The sequence below is a fragment of the Sorex araneus genome, chromosome 3, assembly GCF_027595985.1.
Source record: "Sorex araneus isolate mSorAra2 chromosome 3, mSorAra2.pri, whole genome shotgun sequence".
Lineage (NCBI taxonomy): Eukaryota > Metazoa > Chordata > Mammalia > Eulipotyphla > Soricidae > Sorex > Sorex araneus.
Genome location: NC_073304.1, coordinates 238,310,186 through 238,326,003, shown reverse-complemented (window position 1 = coordinate 238,326,003; position 15,818 = coordinate 238,310,186). Strand labels below are relative to the sequence as shown.

At 67.6% G+C, this 15,818-nt stretch overlaps 1 protein-coding gene across 1 annotated transcript in view; it reads left to right on the top strand.

Annotated features, from left to right (window-relative positions):
• The window catches only part of TBC1D16 (TBC1 domain family member 16), a 31,186-nt gene that overhangs the window by 5,421 nt on the left and 9,947 nt on the right, over positions 1 to 15,818 (top strand). Inside the window, exons 2-7 of the mRNA XM_055132297.1 lie at positions 2,598 to 2,813; positions 3,124 to 3,544; positions 8,894 to 8,969; positions 10,893 to 11,070; positions 11,156 to 11,301; positions 11,684 to 11,985. Of these exons, the coding sequence (XP_054988272.1) occupies positions 2,639 to 2,813; positions 3,124 to 3,544; positions 8,894 to 8,969; positions 10,893 to 11,070; positions 11,156 to 11,301; positions 11,684 to 11,985 (1,298 nt within the window). The 5' untranslated portion in view covers positions 2,598 to 2,638. The remainder of the gene's footprint in view (positions 1 to 2,597; positions 2,814 to 3,123; positions 3,545 to 8,893; positions 8,970 to 10,892; positions 11,071 to 11,155; positions 11,302 to 11,683; positions 11,986 to 15,818) is intronic.

The following is a 15,818-nucleotide window of genomic DNA, read 5'->3' as shown; positions in this document are numbered from 1 at the left end:
GATAAGAGTCACAGTAAACACTCGGCAAAGCCTCTGCTTTTCTTAGTTCTTCCCTGTTTGCAAACACCTGCCCTGCCCGGGGGTCAGCGAGCAGGAGACCAGCTGCCCGCGCGCCACGTGGGCAGAGCCCCGGCCATGGCCGCTTCCTTCCTCCTCGCCTGCCTCCCTCCCGCTGCCTCCCTCCCCCCACTCCCAGTCCCTCCCTCCCCCCTCCCCGTCCCTCCTGCCCAGCTGCCAACCTTAGTTGTTTCTTTCCACCAACAAACCCCTTGGGCGTGGCGGGGTGGCACCCGGGCCACCTGCGCGGGGAGTTCCCGGATGTCCTGGATGGGACGGCCTGGGAGCGGGGCCACCCCACCGTGGGAGGGCGCGGGAGGGAGGCGCAGGAGGGAGGCCCTACCCGCTGCCCTTCTGTCTGGGGTGACAGCGCCCTCCTGCCCCAGACTCACTGGCGGGCGGGTCGGCCTTTCCTTCGCCCCTGAGGGGCTGTGCCCTTGCCTGTGGGGTGGGCACCTGCCCTCCCTGGGCCCCCCGGGCCGCACTGCCCCTCTCCCACTCCTTGCCGGGCCTTTCTAGAAGGTTCAGGAGCTGCTGTCTGCTGAGTCCGGGCGCGGTGGCCCTCCGGGCTGTGCTGCCAGGGGCGCCCCCGCCTCAGCGGGCCTGGCCAGGGCGGCCCCCCCCGCCCGCGCGGGCCCAGAGCGGCCGTGAAGGCAGAAACCCGAGTGGAAATCAGCAGGTGGGACGCGCGGGACGTGAGTGAGGTGCCCACGCTGTCGGACCCGCAGGCGGGTGGGCTCGGGCCGGCACAGCTGTGCCACCAGCAACCCCCAGCCCCGCCGAGGGGTCCCAAGCAGGTCCAGTGGGGCAGCAGGCCAGGCCCAAGGGGACCTCGCTCGTTTCTCCTGGGGGAGCCTGACCCCACCCAGTGCTCAGGGAGTACTCGGGGAGCACCGGGGATTGGGTGCTGGGGATTGGGTGCTGGGGCCCGCCACGGGGCCAAGCGCCTCCGGCCTGCTCCCTTGCCTGTGCTCATGTGATCTTTGCTGGTGTGTGCGGGGCGAGCACTGCTTCCGGAGCCCTGCGGGGAGACGGCACCCGGAGGCCTCTCCCTGTGGTGCCTGGTCAGGAGTGCGGGTGCCCGACCCCATGTCCTGCCCGGGTCCTGCGGTCCTGTGGTCGGCCCTGGGCAGCAGTGGCCGGGCCGGGCTGTGTTGGGTTACCGCTGTGCAGTGCCCGTTTCTGAGGGTCGCGGGGCCCGCTGCCTAGTGTTTCCGCTGGGCGACCCCGGGGCGACCCCCGTCTGGCCCAGACAGCCAGCCGGGGCCCCGTGGGTTCCCCGGGCCGGGCCGAGGAAGGCGCGCCGGCTCGGCTCAGGAGCCACAGGCTGGGGTGCCCGGCGGGGGGTGCGCCCTGCGGGGGCGGGGCCTCCCGGGAGCCCTCCCTGTGCCCGGCCCCCAGGGACTGTGGGAACCAGGTGGCAGCTCTGGGATTGGGGCGAGGCGGGAGCTGAGTCCAGAGCGTGGGCGGGTCCCTGGCCACGCCCACCGCCCGCCGGCCCCCTCCTGCTCCCTCCGGGCCTGACCCCAGGGCTGGGTCTGGGGCCCCCACAGGGACACCTGTCGGTTTTATTTTTGCTTTTTGGGCCACACCCGGCGATGCTCAGGGGCACTCCTGGCTCTGCACTCAGGAATCACCCCTGCCCTGCTCGGGGGACCGTACAGGTGCCGGGGATGGAACCCGGGTCAGCCGCGTGCAAGGCCAGCGCCCTCCCCGCTGTGCTGTCGCCCCGAGAGCACCTGCCTGAGGTACCCCCCCACTGCTGGGGTCTGCACGACCCCCCCAGGAGCGTCCCTCCGGGGTGGCTGCAGGAAGCGGGTCAGGGGAGGGCTGGCCGCAGGAGGGGGATGGGAGAGGGGCCAGGGAGGGGCCAGGGAGGGGCCACACAGCGTCTGCTGCAGCTCACGCCCTCAGGGAGGGAAGAGGCTGAAGCCGACGCTCTGCCCCATTCTGGAGGCCGGCCCGGCCCTCCCGCTGCCCGGCCCCTGGCTCGCGCCCAGGAGGGGCCGCGGATGCTGGGAGGCCCGGTAGGACCTGACCCCAGCGGGAGCGCCGCGTGCTGCCCCTCCTGCAGGAGTGCCCTGGGGTGCAGACCCCCCACTTCCCGCGGCTTCGGGGGCCCCAGCCTGGCCAGAGCCCCAGGGACCTGGCGCCTCGCGCCGGACGGGACTCAGCCCTGCTAGTCTGACGGCAGCAGCCCTCCCTGCTCCTCGCCCGACCCCTCCCATGCCCGTCACCCCTCACACCCCCACGCCCCGGCGGGTCTGGGTGAACCTGGGGGCTCTGTGGCTGGTCCCTTCCGGTCTGCTGTCTCGAGTAGGAGCTGGGGTGGCCTCACCCCAAGGTGACCAGGGGGACACTCCGCGTGGGGACGCCAGCCAGGGCCGCAGTGACCGGGGCCTGGGCGGGCAGCGGGGGAGAGGCAGTCGGAGTTGGACGTGACCCCCGGCCCGCCCTGGACGAAGCCCAGAGCCCGAGGACCCGCTGCACGCGGGGGGCCGTGTCCCGGGGCTGCCGCTGACCCGGCCGGCCCTCTGCAGGTGTGCCGCCCGGCGGCCGCGGAGGATGGGAACACCCCGCCATGTCTCTGGGCCGCCTCCTCCGCCTGCGCCGCGCGTCCGCCAGGACCTCGGAGCTCCTGACCGGCACTGCGGGCGGCGCCCCCTCCAGCCTGGACGGGGAGATCGTGTATTCCAAGAACAACGTGTGCGTGCACCCGCCCGAGGGCCTGCACGGGCTGGGGGAGCACCACCCAGGTGAGCCTGGGGAGCACGCGGGGTGGGGGAGGTGGGGGGACAGGCGGGGGGGGGACAGGCCCTGGGGGAGACAGGCGGGGGGGGGACAGGCCCTGGGGGGGACAGGCCGGGGGGGACGGGCAGGCTCGTCCCCATCCGTGTGGTGGGGCTGGGAGGGGCCTGCTTTTGGCCATGAGTCCGCCCCCCTTCTGGTGGTCTCTGGCCCGTCCTGGGCACGCGGCTCTGCTCCCGCGCCCCAGCCTGGTGGGGGCAGCTCCGGGGGCTGGGCGGGGGTCTGGGCCCCTCCCGCGCCTGACCGCGGCCCCCGCAGGGTACCTGTGCCTCTACGCGGAGAAGGATGAGCTGCTCGGGGCCACCCTCATCCTCGCCTGGGTCCCCAACGCCCGCATCCAGCGGCAGGACGAGGAGGCGCTGCGCTACGTCACCCCCGAGGGCTCCCCCGTGCACAGGGGCCCCCGCGCCCGCGCCCGGCGCGCCCAGAGCTCAGGGGCGCCCCCCCCGGCCCCCCGCGACGACGACATCCTGGCCGTGGCGCGGAGCCTGCAGGACTCGCTGGCCGTGGAGGGGCCCTCCCTGGACCTGTCTGCCGGCCTGGAGGCAGGACCAGCGGTCCTGCGACTCGGACGGCAGGCCTGTCGTCGTCGCGGGGGCCGGGGGGGGCCCTGCCTGCTCCTGGGCAGCGCCGGGCGCGGGCCGACGGGGCCCCTGTCGCCCCGAGGGGCGCACGGCGGGTGAGTCCTGCGCCTGCGGCCTCGTCCGCTGATGTCGCAGGTCTGATGCGGGCGAGCCGAGCCCGGGGGCACCTCAGGCCTGGGCCTCAGAGGTGGACTGTCCATTGCACGGCGGGGCTGCAGCTCCGGGGCCCGCTGCTCGGGCACCCCCACCCCCGCCCCTCAGAGCCCCCTGCCCGGGCACGCAGCTCGCAGGACTGAGCACGGCCTGGCACCCTGCTGCCTCTCTGCACCCATGAGTCAGGCCATTCTGCCGTACCCAGGAGGGGAAAGTGAGGCTCAGAGAGGGAGAGTAACTTCCCAGGGGTCACACAGCTGAGTGCCCGCTCGGTGGGTGTTCCCAGGCTTGCAGCGCAGAGAGGAGCGGGGAGCGCGGGTGGGAGGCGTCCACTGAGTCCTTGGGCCCTGAAGTGGGGCTGCAGGCACAGGGAGCTGACACAGGGGCGGGGGCCTTGGCGTGGGGGCGCCTCTCGCTGGGTTTGGCCAGAGCTCCCCCTGGTGGTGCCACACCGCCAGTGCGGCCCACCCGCCTGAGTCCATGACTGGGGGCTGGGGGGACGGGACTCCGGAGACAGCCTGCCCAGGCCTGCGTGGCCAAGCCCTCCTCGGCCGTGGCTTCCGGCTTGTGCGTTACGGACGATGGTCTCCCCGGGCCCCGGGGGCTTTCCCGGCCCTGCTACTTCTAGAAGCCCCCTGCCCCTTCGCAAGCCTGTCGGCACCCCCGTGGCCCTGGGGTGCTGTCCCAGCTCCAGAGGGGGGCCACGGAGGCCCGTGCGGCCTGGAGCAGGGAGAAGCCCTGTAAATGCGGGGCAGAGGGGCCGGAGCAGCCGGACAGCGGGATGGCGCTTCCCTCGCACCCGTATGGCCCCCGGTGCACCAGGAGGAGGCCAGGACTAAGCTCTGAGCACCCCGGTGTGGCCCCCAAGCCAGCCAGACATGCAGGAAAGGCAAGAACACAGGTGTGGGTGGGCCCCCGAGAACTCACGTGGAACAGACAGCTGACCATGGTGGCCCCCGCCCGCCCCGCGCCCACCCACGCCCCCACCCACCGCGTGCTCCTGCCTTGCCGTGGACGCCGAGGCCCCGCCGCTCTCCTCGCTGGGTCGGGTTCCCGGGTGGGCGCGCGCCGCCGCGGCCCCCCACGGCCTGGAAAGCCGTGCCCGGGGCTGTGCCCGCAGGGGCGTCGGGCGTGCTGGGGGCCCACGGGCTGGCTCGGGACCCTTCCGAGCTCCCGGCCCCGAGGCAGGCCGGGCCGCGGGCGCCCTCTGGTGGCGGAATCGGGGAACCACACGCGGGCGTTGTGCTGGACAGAGGGAAGGGCCCCCCCATCCCGCGGGGGCGGCGCGGGGCGTGCGGTAGCGTGGCGCATGGCTCACCGCGGGGCTGAGTGCCCAGAGATGTGCACGGGGCACGGCGGGGCACTGCCAGGTCCCCTGCCCACTCCTCCCCAACACAGAGGAAGGCCCTGCCTGGTGAGGGGGCGAGGACTCTAGCGGCCGCGCGGGGAGGTGCGGTCAGTGCTGTGGCCCCGCCCATCTCAGGCTATGGCCCCGCCCTCTCGGGTGGGATGGCCCCGCCTCTCGCGTGTTGTCCCACCCCTCAGGGTGTGGCCTTCACCCTCGGGCTATGGCCCCGCCTCTTGGCTGTGGCCCCGCCTCTCGAGTGCGACCCCGCCCCTCTCAGGTTTTGGCCCCGCCTCTCAGTTGTGGCCCCGCCCTTCCCACCGAGCAGTCAGCGCTCCCAGGGGTGGGGCGGGGGATAGACCCGCGCTGCCCTTGTCCAGTGTCCAGTGTTCTGAAAGGGAGTCCGGTGTGGGCTCACGTGGTCCCGGTGGCGTATCAGCTGTTCACTGTGTATGTTACAAAGGAGGAGAGGGGCCCCGGGGCTCTGTCTCTCCCGCCGCCCGCTTTAGGTAGTCTCACGCCGCTTCCCTCCCCCACCCCGGGAGGCTGATGGGGATGGGCAGGCGGAGGGAGGACCGAGGGCCCGGCTGGTCGGTGTCAGTTGCAGTTTATTCCAGTCTCCGTTCCCCTCCGGCTGCTCTCGCCCTCACTCTCACTTCTTTCGCCTTGAGCTCTGCTTGGGTGTCTCCCCCCTGCTCTGTGTCTTCTCCGTTCTTCTCCCGTGTCCTCTCGTGTGTCTCCTTCTCCGTCTCCTCTGTCTTCCTCTTCTGTTCCCTCTGTCTTCCTCCTCCGTTCCTGTCAGTGCCCCAGTCTTAGTGTATATAGCAAATCACATAGGGTGGTGACACAAACGTGGGTTGAACATTAACAAACCGACAAAGAAGGGTAAGACCATTTCTCGAGGAGATTAACAAAATCTCATCCAAGGAGATCCGCTCAAGGGTAGGGGTCCAAACAAGGCTGCGTCAGGGTGTGAGCTAGTATCACTTGTATCACTTGTAGTCCCGTTGATCTTCGATTTGCTCGAGCGGGTGCCAGTAACATCTCCATTTGTCCCTGTCGCGAGCTAGTATAGCCCAGTGATACCTGCTCGCTCCAGGAACAGAAAGAGCCTCCAATCGTTCACTCAGAGACTTGACGAAGAAATCTGACCATCTAGTTGGTGGGTGGCCACAAGGTCTTCTGACGTCCCGTCCCATGGAATCCAGTCTGTAACAGCTCTAGTCCAACGGTCATCTCTGAATCACATTACATGACCGGCCCATCTGATTTTTTTTTTTGGGTCACACCTGACGATGCACAGGGGTTACTCCTGGTTCTGTACTCAGGAATTACTCCTGGCGGTGCTCAGGGGACCATATGGGATGCTGTGATTCGAACCCGGTCGGCTGTGTGCAAGGCAAACGCCCTACCCGCTGTGCTATCGCTCCAGCCCCCCATCTGATTTTTGATGCCTTGGCAAACGAGACAGCATCTCTGATTCTTTTTTTCTCTTTTTTTGGTTTTTGGGTTACACCCGGCGATGCACAGGGGGTTACTCCTGGCTCTTCACTCAGGAATTACCCCTGGTGGTGCTCAGGGGACCATATGGGATGCTGGGATTCGAACCCAGGTCGGCCGCGTGCAAGGCAAACGCCCTACCCGCTGTGCTATCGCTCCAGCCCCAGCATCCCTGATTCTTGACCATCAGTGGAGCTCAGAACTCCGGATTCCTTCTCTCACTTGAGTGAGAAGTGATACTCCTAGCATAGCTCTTTGGGTTCCTCTTTGGGATACCCTAATAGCGTTCTCATCCTGCTTGCGTAGGGCCCAGGTCTCTGAGGCATATGTTAGTGCAGGGAGAACAGTGGAATTGAAAAGATGTGCCCGGAGTCGGAGGTTCTTCGTTCTCTTAACCACTTCTTTGACGCTCTTGAAGGCATTCCACGCTGCTCTCTTCCTCCTGTGCAGTTCTGGCACCAAGTCATTCCTTATGTTGAGTTCTCGACCCAGGTACACATAGCTGCTGCATTCGGAGATGTTCGTTCCATTGAGAGCAAATGGAGCGTCAGGGACCAGTTTGTTTTTCATGAACTTCGTCTTGTTGAGATTCAGCTGCAATCGTATCATATAGTACTCTGCATTGTGAGCTAGTAATCTGCTTAAATAGTTGCAGTAAATCTATTTCTAATATTTCTAGCAGTGTTATTCTGTATGAGCACAGTAAGAGATGTATCAGACTTAAAGTTTGGTTCTTCCTGAGGACATCTCACTATAGATTCCAGACCACAGCCCTCAGGCCAGGTTAGTCTTCCTAACCCCAGCAGGGTCCTAGTCTCGTCGTTACCTTGGATCATGACAGCATTGTCCATGACCATGCTCTCAACTTATAGTTGAGTATTGTGGTGCTTTGGCCTGGCCCATTTTGATGTCAGGGTAGCTCACAGCTTGCCCTGGGTCCATTCCATCCCTCGTCGGGACCCTGCTTTTTGGGTGCTAGGAACTAAGGGCAACTGAGTTGAGAAAGCAGATGCCCAGGAGTTAATATTATTGGAGTCAATCAGCTCCCAAGTTACAAAGCATAATATTAACTGTCTCCCTGTGTCCATACAGAAAGGACCTTGCTCTAAGGTAAACTATGCAAAAGACACTAACTTACAGTACAAGGTCAGAGTCCTTAGAAGAATCTGATCTTACAAGATAACAGAATCTGATTAGGGAAAAGGTGATTAACTGGTTGTGAAGGAGGATGCAGAGAAGAGTTTACAGATAAAGGAATGGGAGTTGGCTGGAGCGATAGCACAGCGGGGAGGGCAGGGCGTTTGCCTTGCACTCGGCCAACCCGGGTTCGATTCCCAGCATCCCATAGGGTCCCCCAGCACCTCCAGGAGTGATTCCTGAGTGCAGAGCCAGGAGTAAGTAAAAAAAAAAAAAAAAAAGGAATGGGAGTGTCTCAGAGCACTTAAACCTAAACTCCGTGTGGCAGGGGAGGAGGGACAAACCAGTGTCATCCTACACACTGCAGCCCTGTGGCCCGAACCCACGTCTTCTCTGGAGCCCGTCCTGGCCAGGTGTGGCCTGGGGAGGGAGAAGTGTGAGGCCCACCCCAGCCCACCGGATACCCACTGCATGGGTGTTCCCGGGGCTTGCACGAGGTCTGGTTCCCTGGAGGGGCCCCATCCGACTGCCGGGCCGGGGACCTCTGTCGCCCTGAAGAACCGTGTCCTGCCTATGTGCAGCCTGGCCGGGTCCTGCCTGCCGTGGGGACTGGGCGGGGCGGCACAGGAGCAGGGGCTGCAGAGCACTGGGAGACTCCTGAGCTTGTGGCTGCCCCAGCTTCACGCTGCCGATGTGAACCCCCCAGAGGGCCTGGCTGTGCACACGGCCCACAGTAGCCACTAGGGCCTGTGCCCACACGCGCTGCGTTTGCAGGTGCCATGGGGGTGCAGGGGTGCAGGGGTGCAGGGGTGAGGTGTGCTGGGATGCAGGTGTGCAGGGATGCAGGGGTGAGGTGTGCTGGGATGCAGGTGTGCAGGGATGCAGGGGTGAGGTGTGCTGGGATGCAGATGTGCAGGGATGCAGGGGTGAGGTGTGCTGGGATGCAGGTGTGCAGGGATGCAGGGGTGAGGTGTGCTGGGATGCAGGGGTGTAGGGGGTGCACAGGTGCAGGGGTTCAAGGGTTCTGGGGGGCAGGGGTGAAGGAAGGTGCAGGGGTGTAGCGAGCAGGGTTGCAGGCGGGTGCAGGTGTGTGCCGGCAGGTCCCAGTGTGTGTAGGGGGTACAGCCGTGTGCCGGCCTGTGCACGTGTGTCCCAGCCCCCCCGGGGGGTGTTAAGGTGGGGGCGCGGGCGGCTCCTCGGGGCAGGTCCAGGGCTGCCCCTGCTCCTGCAGGCGTCCGGCATCAGTGCTGACACCTGAGGAGCCCCGGCCCCCGGACACGTGTTCACGCATGTCCACGTGTGTTCACAGGCTGCGTTGTGCTTCTGCAAAGCCGCTGCGGCGTGGACAGGCGGGCCGGCAGGGGCTGGCGGCCCTGGGCCCTGCAGTGCGGGACCAAGCCCAGGGCCCTCCTCTGAGCCCGCGCCCTCCCGCCCCACCCCAGCCCTGTCCAGGCTACCCCCTTCCTTTCTGGTGCTTTGGCAGCTTCTGTTCCCCCTTCGGGGGTCCGGCTCCTGCCCCCTGCAGCTCTCCCTGGAGGCTCTCACTCAGCCCCGGGCTCTGGGGGGTCCCGGCTACGGGAGGGGGGCTGGATCCTGATGCAACCACGAGGCTGTTGGCTGGCGGGAGCAGACTGCAGGGGCGGGGCCGCTCTTGCATCAGCGCCGGGCGGGCTCCGGGCACCTGGGAGCTGGCGCTGGCCCCGGGGGACCCAACCTGCTGGTGCAACGTAACTCAATATCTGACGAAACCCCGGGCGAGGGCGTCACCTGTGGCTGGAGGCCTCCGGGCCGCCGCTGCGCCCTCCCCGGGTGATGCTGGGGCCAGCAAGCTCCTGGGGGCCCTTCCCTGCACCCGCCCGCGGGACCCCCAGGCCCTGAGAACAGCCCTGCCAGTGGCTGCTCCCGGCTGCGGGGGCGCCCAGGGCCAGTGTAGGGGCCCCTCCCTCCCGTGCTGCCAGGTGCGGGGTGGGCCCTGGGAGCTCCCCGCCCGGAGGGGCAGCTGGCCGTGGCACTGGCTGGCCAGGTGGGTGGACAGCGGCCAGCTCAGGCTGCCGGCGTGCCTGGCGCCTCTGCTCCTGTGACCCCTGCCTGGCCCGGCCCCTCCTGCTGGGTGACCCAGGAGACTGTCACTGTTCAGTTTGGGGTTCGGGCCGCCGGTGCTGCTCGGGGCTGACTCCTGGCGGGCTCAGGGAGAGCTGCGTGGGGGTCGACTCCGGGTTGGCCGCGGGCGGGCAGAGGCCCTGACCCCTGTCCTCACACTCCGGCCCCAAGAATAAATGTTTAAAGAGAGAGCTGGGAATGTTCCGGAAGGAGGGCGAGGGGCTGTCTGGCGGCCTCTGGCAGAGACCCGGGGGTGGGGCGGGCGGGGGGCTGGGTGCCGGCCCCGGGGTAGCGGCTCCTCTCTGTCTGTAAATATTCAAACACTGGGGAATTATTTGGGGGCCCTGGCAGGCTGCAGGGAGGGGCCAGTGAGCGCGGGCTGGTGGCGGCCACCCTTGGGGGCTGGTCCCCACCCGGCCTGTCTGTGGCCACGCCACGCCCTGCTGGCAGTGCCAGTGTCCCTGATGCTGGCCGGAGGGGGCAGAGGGGCCACTGGGCCCGGCTTCCCGAGGGCCCCCTCCCTATGCAGACCCCCCTCCTGGAGGGGCCCTGCTCAGGGGCTCGCCTGCCCCCTGCAGCGCCTGAGGCTGCCCCCAGCCCCCTCCGTGTCCTCACAGCCGTGTCCACGCCTCAGTGCGGCCCGCGGGCAGCGTCCTGGACCCCCAGACCCCAGCCGGGTCCCAGGCTTGGGCGCCATGGTGGACACGGCCCCTGGGCGGGTGGGGAGAGCTGGCCGGCCCCGCTCGGCCCCCAGGCTCCGGAGCGTAGATGCTGGACGCGGCCTGACAAAGGCCGCATTGAGCCGAGCCGGGTCGGGCACGGGGCCAGCAGCGCAGGAAGCGGCTCGGGCAGGAAAGCGGCCTCAGCGGCCCCCTGGACACACAGGGCGGACGGGAGGGCCTGGCACCAGCACCCCGGGAGTCCCGGCCCCTGCTCGTGGGCGGGGGGCAAGGTGGGGGCCGCGAGAGCCCGCGGGAGGGCGAGTCTGAGCCCCGCGTTCCTCGCCTGTGCTGGGGGCCGTGACGTCACACGCAGGGACGGGAGCTGGCCCGGGGCAGGCGGGGGGCCGCAGAGTCCCCTCGCTGGTGGGGGCCAGGCCTCTCCCCGTGCTCGGGCGCGTCCAGTGTCAGAGCAGCCAGCGCCCGGCCGCTCCCCGCCGCCCCCCACCTGCCGGGTTTCCAGGTCAGCTGGTGCTTGCCTGGTCTCAGCCCTGCCTGTTCCGGCTGCGGGGGGCCGGGCCGGGCGAGGCAGCTGCTTTCCTGCCCCCGCCCCCGCCCCCTGCGCCGAGCAGCCTGTGCCACTCGGACCCTCGGGCTGCCCCGTCCCGGGCCCTGACCGTTGGCAGCCCCGGCTCCCTCCCGACCATGTCCGGGTCCGGGCCGTGGGGTGAGCGAGTGGCGCCCAGGCCTGCGGCTCTGCCCGACTGTGCTCACAGGGCCGCGGGGTGAGCCGCCCCTTCCCGCGGCCCCAGGCACCCCTGCCGACTCGCGTCCCTGCGCCCAGGCCTCGTGGACCTGCCGGGACGGCGGCTGTCCAGCCATGCCCCAGGCTCTGCTCGCCGTGGAGACGCTTGGGCAGTGGGAGCCCCGCTGGACCCTGGTGCCCTGGTCTCGGCAGGTGCAGCCCCAAGTGACCAGCCCAGAGACCCCCCGCGTCCTCTGGTCCCTCTGCCGGGCTGGGCCTGGGACCCACCACAGACCTACAGAGACAGTGCCGGGGGCTTCCCCGCCTCTCAGAGCCCACCGAGGCCCCACCCCGTGTCCCTGCGGCTGCCTGTGTGCTCCCCGCCCCCCTGCTGTTGATTATTCTGCTTTTGGGGGGTTTGTTTTTGTTTTTGTTTTTTTCCTTTTTGGGTCACACCCGGCGATGCACAGGGGTCACTCCTGGCTCTGCACTCAGGAGTCACCCCTGGCGGTGCTCAGGGGACCATATGGGATGCTGGGAATTGAACCCGGGTCGGCCGCATGCAAATGCCCTCCCCGCTGTGCTGTCGCTCCAGCCCCCACTCTGCTTTATCTACTGGCGTGGCCCGAGATGGGCATCGTCTGCAAATGCCTGCGGGGAGGAGAGCCGGTGGCCACGCCAGGCTCCACCCGCGCCTGCCTGCCAGCGCCCACTCCTCCCTCCTGCGCCTCTGCCCTCGGGCCAGCCAGCCCACGCTCCAGGCCGGCAGGGCAGTGGCCAGGGGCTGCCGGGGCCTGGGGAGGAGGGCCCTGGGCGGGCGCAGGGTGTGAGCACTCAGGAGGGAAGCCCAGCCCCCCCCCGATGCCCGCTTGGAGCAAGCCCCTGGGCCGCAGTCTGGTAAGCACTCTCCCTCCGGCCCTGGGCACCAGCTGGGCGCTCTGTGAGTCAGTGGGTGGGCAGGAGCTGACTCTGTGGGTGCTTGTCTGCGGGACACGTGTGTGCACACGTGTGCGTGTTCGCTGTGCGTCTCCCTGTTTGTGTGTGCAGTGTGTGCATGTATGTGCACACATATGCGTGTTCTCTGCATTTCCCTGTTTGCGTGCATGTGTGTGGTGTGTGCATGCATGTGCACATATGTGCGTGTTCACTGTGCATTTCCCAATTTCTGGTGTATGTGTGGTGTGTGCATGTGTGTGCACACAAACTGTGCATGTTTCGTGTACATGCTCCCAGAGCTTGGGCACCTAAGGTGGGTGAGAACCAGCCTCAGGCCCGGGCACCTCTGAGGGACACTCAGACCCACCGCACTGGACTCTTGGGCCACACCCGGCGATGGTCAGGGCTGCCCCCTGGCTCTGCACGCAGGAGCCTCTCCTGGAGGTGCTCAGGGGTGGGATGCCGGGGATCGAACCTGGGTCGGCCTCGTGCAAGGCGAGGCCTCCCCGCTGGCCTGTGGCTGGCCCGGGGCTCCGTGTCCTGCCTGTGTTCTCAGACCGAGCTTCTGGTCATGTGGCGACTGCTGGGTGGGCCTTTGAGGACCCTTCAGGCGTCTCTAGTTGGCTGCTTCTCCCCCGGCAAGGCAGGGCGGCGTGGGGGTCTGCGTGGCCAGTCTCCCCCCTCGTGGGTCCGGCCGTGCCCGGCGGGCAGCAGGACGTGTGTGGCCGTGTGCCTGCTGGTCAGTCCCTCCGGGCGGAGCCGCCTCGCCGCAGCCTCTGCCCTTTCACTTAGTCTGTCCGTAGCCCAGAGCCTCTCACCTGTCCCCTTTGAGACAGATGGAATCGGCCCAAGACGGTTTCGGTCATGGGGCAGGAACGGGGCCACTGCTGCAGAGGCGGTCGGAGGGGCCACTCTGGGCGGGCGGGACTGGCAGGAGGGGTGTCCATGGGCGCCCTCAGGCCTGCGCAGAGCGACAGGGCGGGGGGCCGTGCCCGTCCAGGAACCCGGGGACGCGTGAGTGCGGGCACGGGCCTTGCCGGGCGTCTCGCCTTCGTGTCCTTAATGTTTCGGATGTGTCCTGATTTCGGTTCTGATTTCGGTTCCGGACGTTGGGTCAGACCCGCAGCTGTCCTGCGGCCTCTGGCTGCTCCCTGCGGCCTCGTGTCCCGGGCAGCTCCCCCAAGGCCGGCCGGGTGCTGCGTCTGGGCGAGGGGGGGGGACAGTTCCCGGCACGTGGGGAACCGCCTGCAGAATGGTTCGGGCTCAGTCCCAGCTCTGGGTCCCGGTCACCGTCAGCCTGTGTGTCAGGAGCCTTCCCTCTGCCCCTCGTCCCCGGGTGGCCCTGCCAGCTCAGGGCCTCTGGCCACCGCGGGGACTTCAGCCCCAGCCGCTCGCTATCTGGGGGGAGGGAGGGGAAGGGAGGAAAGAAGGGAGGAAAGAGAGGAGGGTGAAGAAAGGGTGAGTGAAAAAAAGCAAAGAGGAAGAAAGGGGGTGGAAAGAGGGAGAGAAAGAGGAGGGAAGGCGGGAAGGAGGGAGAAGATCGCAGGGCTGACGCGGTGATCCCTGGTCTGACCGTGTTTGTGGGGGTCACGGCCGGCGCCGCTCAGGTCACTGTGGCAGTGCTCGGGGACCTGTGGGATGCCGGGGATCGAACCCGGGTCAGCTGTGTCCTGCTGCACTGTCGCCCCGGCCCTGACCTGGCCTTTTTAAGGCTCTGTCCCGGGGACCCCTGCACTTAGGCCTCGGCCTGTCTCCCCCACCCGCTCGGGCGTCCCTGTGCTGGCCTGGCCTGCCTGCACGTGCCGTCGTGCTGGTGACCGCCCGGCCGGGCTGTGACTGACTTTGCAGGCTGCTCCTGTCTCTGGCCACTTCGGGGGTCCACGGTGCTGCCCGACCCCCCCCGCAGCGGGGGGCCTCCAGGGTTACACCCGATGACGCCCGGGTGCCGTCGAGGTGTGTGTGGCGCCTGTGTCCCTCCTCCCCCACGCGCCCCCCCCCCCGTCACCTCTTCTTGTGGGGCATGGGGCTCACTCCTGGTGGGCTCAGGGCACCGCCCCGGCCAGCCCACCTGCTGCCCTCCGACCCCGGGGGAGGGGCACGCCCAGCGGTGCCCAGGGCTCACTCGGGGGCTGGGGGACCCCATGGGTGCAGGGCAGCGGCCTGGTCGGCTCGCCCGGTTGGTGGCACACGCTGGCTTTGAGAGTCGCTCCCGCTCCGTCCCTCCTCCCCTCGGCCTGCACAGGTCGGGGTCAGCCTGAGCGGTCAGCGCCCGCCTCCCATCCTGTCTCTGAAGGCCAAGGCCACCGCGCGCGGCCACTGCCCCCCGGCCCGGCTTCCGGCCCTTCTTGCTCAAGGCCGCGGCCCTTTCCTCTGCTGCTTGTTTAGCGTGTCCGGGGCTCCGCTGCGGCTCCCAGCCGTGTCGCGTGTGTGCGTGTGCTGGAGGCCCCTCGTGTGTGCAGGACGCAGACCGGGGTTTCACGCTTGCCCGCCCCGCTCCCGCCCGTCCTGTCCCCGCTTCTCTGGGGGCTGGAGTCGGCTTCAGGAGCGGCTGAGGGGAGGTGGGGAGCTGGTGCGACCCCACCCCAAGGAGCACTGCTCCTTTCTGGCGCGGGGCGAGGGCACCTCCGGGCCCGGCTCGGCTCGCGGCAAGGGTGCCCGGTCTGTTTGTTTGGTTTTGCATTTGCGATACTGTATTTCGTCCTGGGCCCCAGGGGTGCTCGGGGACCCTGAGGCCCCACCAAGGTCCCCCCCAGGTCGGCCGGTCTGTGTCTTTGGGTTTCGGGTTTCGTTCTGTCTGGGGGCCACGCTCCTCCTGGCCCAGTGCTCAGGGATCACCCTGCGGGGGCTCAGGGACCCTGTGTGGTGCCAGGGATTGAACCCGACTGTAAGGCCACAGGTGTGCTCTGCTGTGGGTGGTTCTAGAAGGTTCATAGTGTCACGGAGGGCTTAATAGAACATTCCAGAGCCATGGTGGAAACTGTGTTCGTGGGCGGTGGGCACGGCGGGAGGCGAAGAGGCAGATAGCAGGGTGGGGGGTGGGGCTGGAAGGAAACGAGGTCCAGAGACCCACAGTCGGGCGGGGCCCGAGCGATGCCCCGCGACCAACTTCCTCACCCTCCCGTGCTCTGCACTCAGGAGTTACTCCTGGCAGTGCTCGGGGGACCCTATGGGATGCCGGGGATTGAACCTGGGCCGGCCGCGTGTAAGGCAGATGCCCTCCCCGCTGGACTCTGGCCCAGGCTTGGGACTGCCCAGTCTCCTTCACTGAGCGATGGGTCCGAGATCCCTGACCCCGCCCCGCCCGCGGCCGCCACTGCTGTTTCTCCCGGCCAGCTCTGTGGTCTGCAGTGTGGCCTGCGGTGGCCTTTGTTTGACTGACCCCAAATGTTATACGTGGATCGAATTTTTTTCCTACAATGAATGAGATTTAAATTTTTTATTGTATAATTAAAAAAAATTTTTTATGTGACCCCCATCCCGCAGTCTGGCTGAATTCACTTACCAGATCTGCGGGTCACTGTCCATCCCACAGGGCTTTTCATGCCAGTGACCACGGCATCTGCCGACAGGCCAGTCTCTCTGCTGACCCTGTCTGGCTGCTGCAGGCAGGCGTGGGGGCCCCCGCCTCTGCCCCGTGGACGTGAGCAGAAGCTGCTTCGCTCCTGGGTGACCAGGCGTTGGTCAGATGTTTTTGTCTGCACTGACCACATGCTTCTTGGCAGCGCGGCATTGAGTGGCCCCGCGACCCACGAGGGTCTCCCGAGGGCGGCTGGACGGGGTGTCTCACTCAGGGC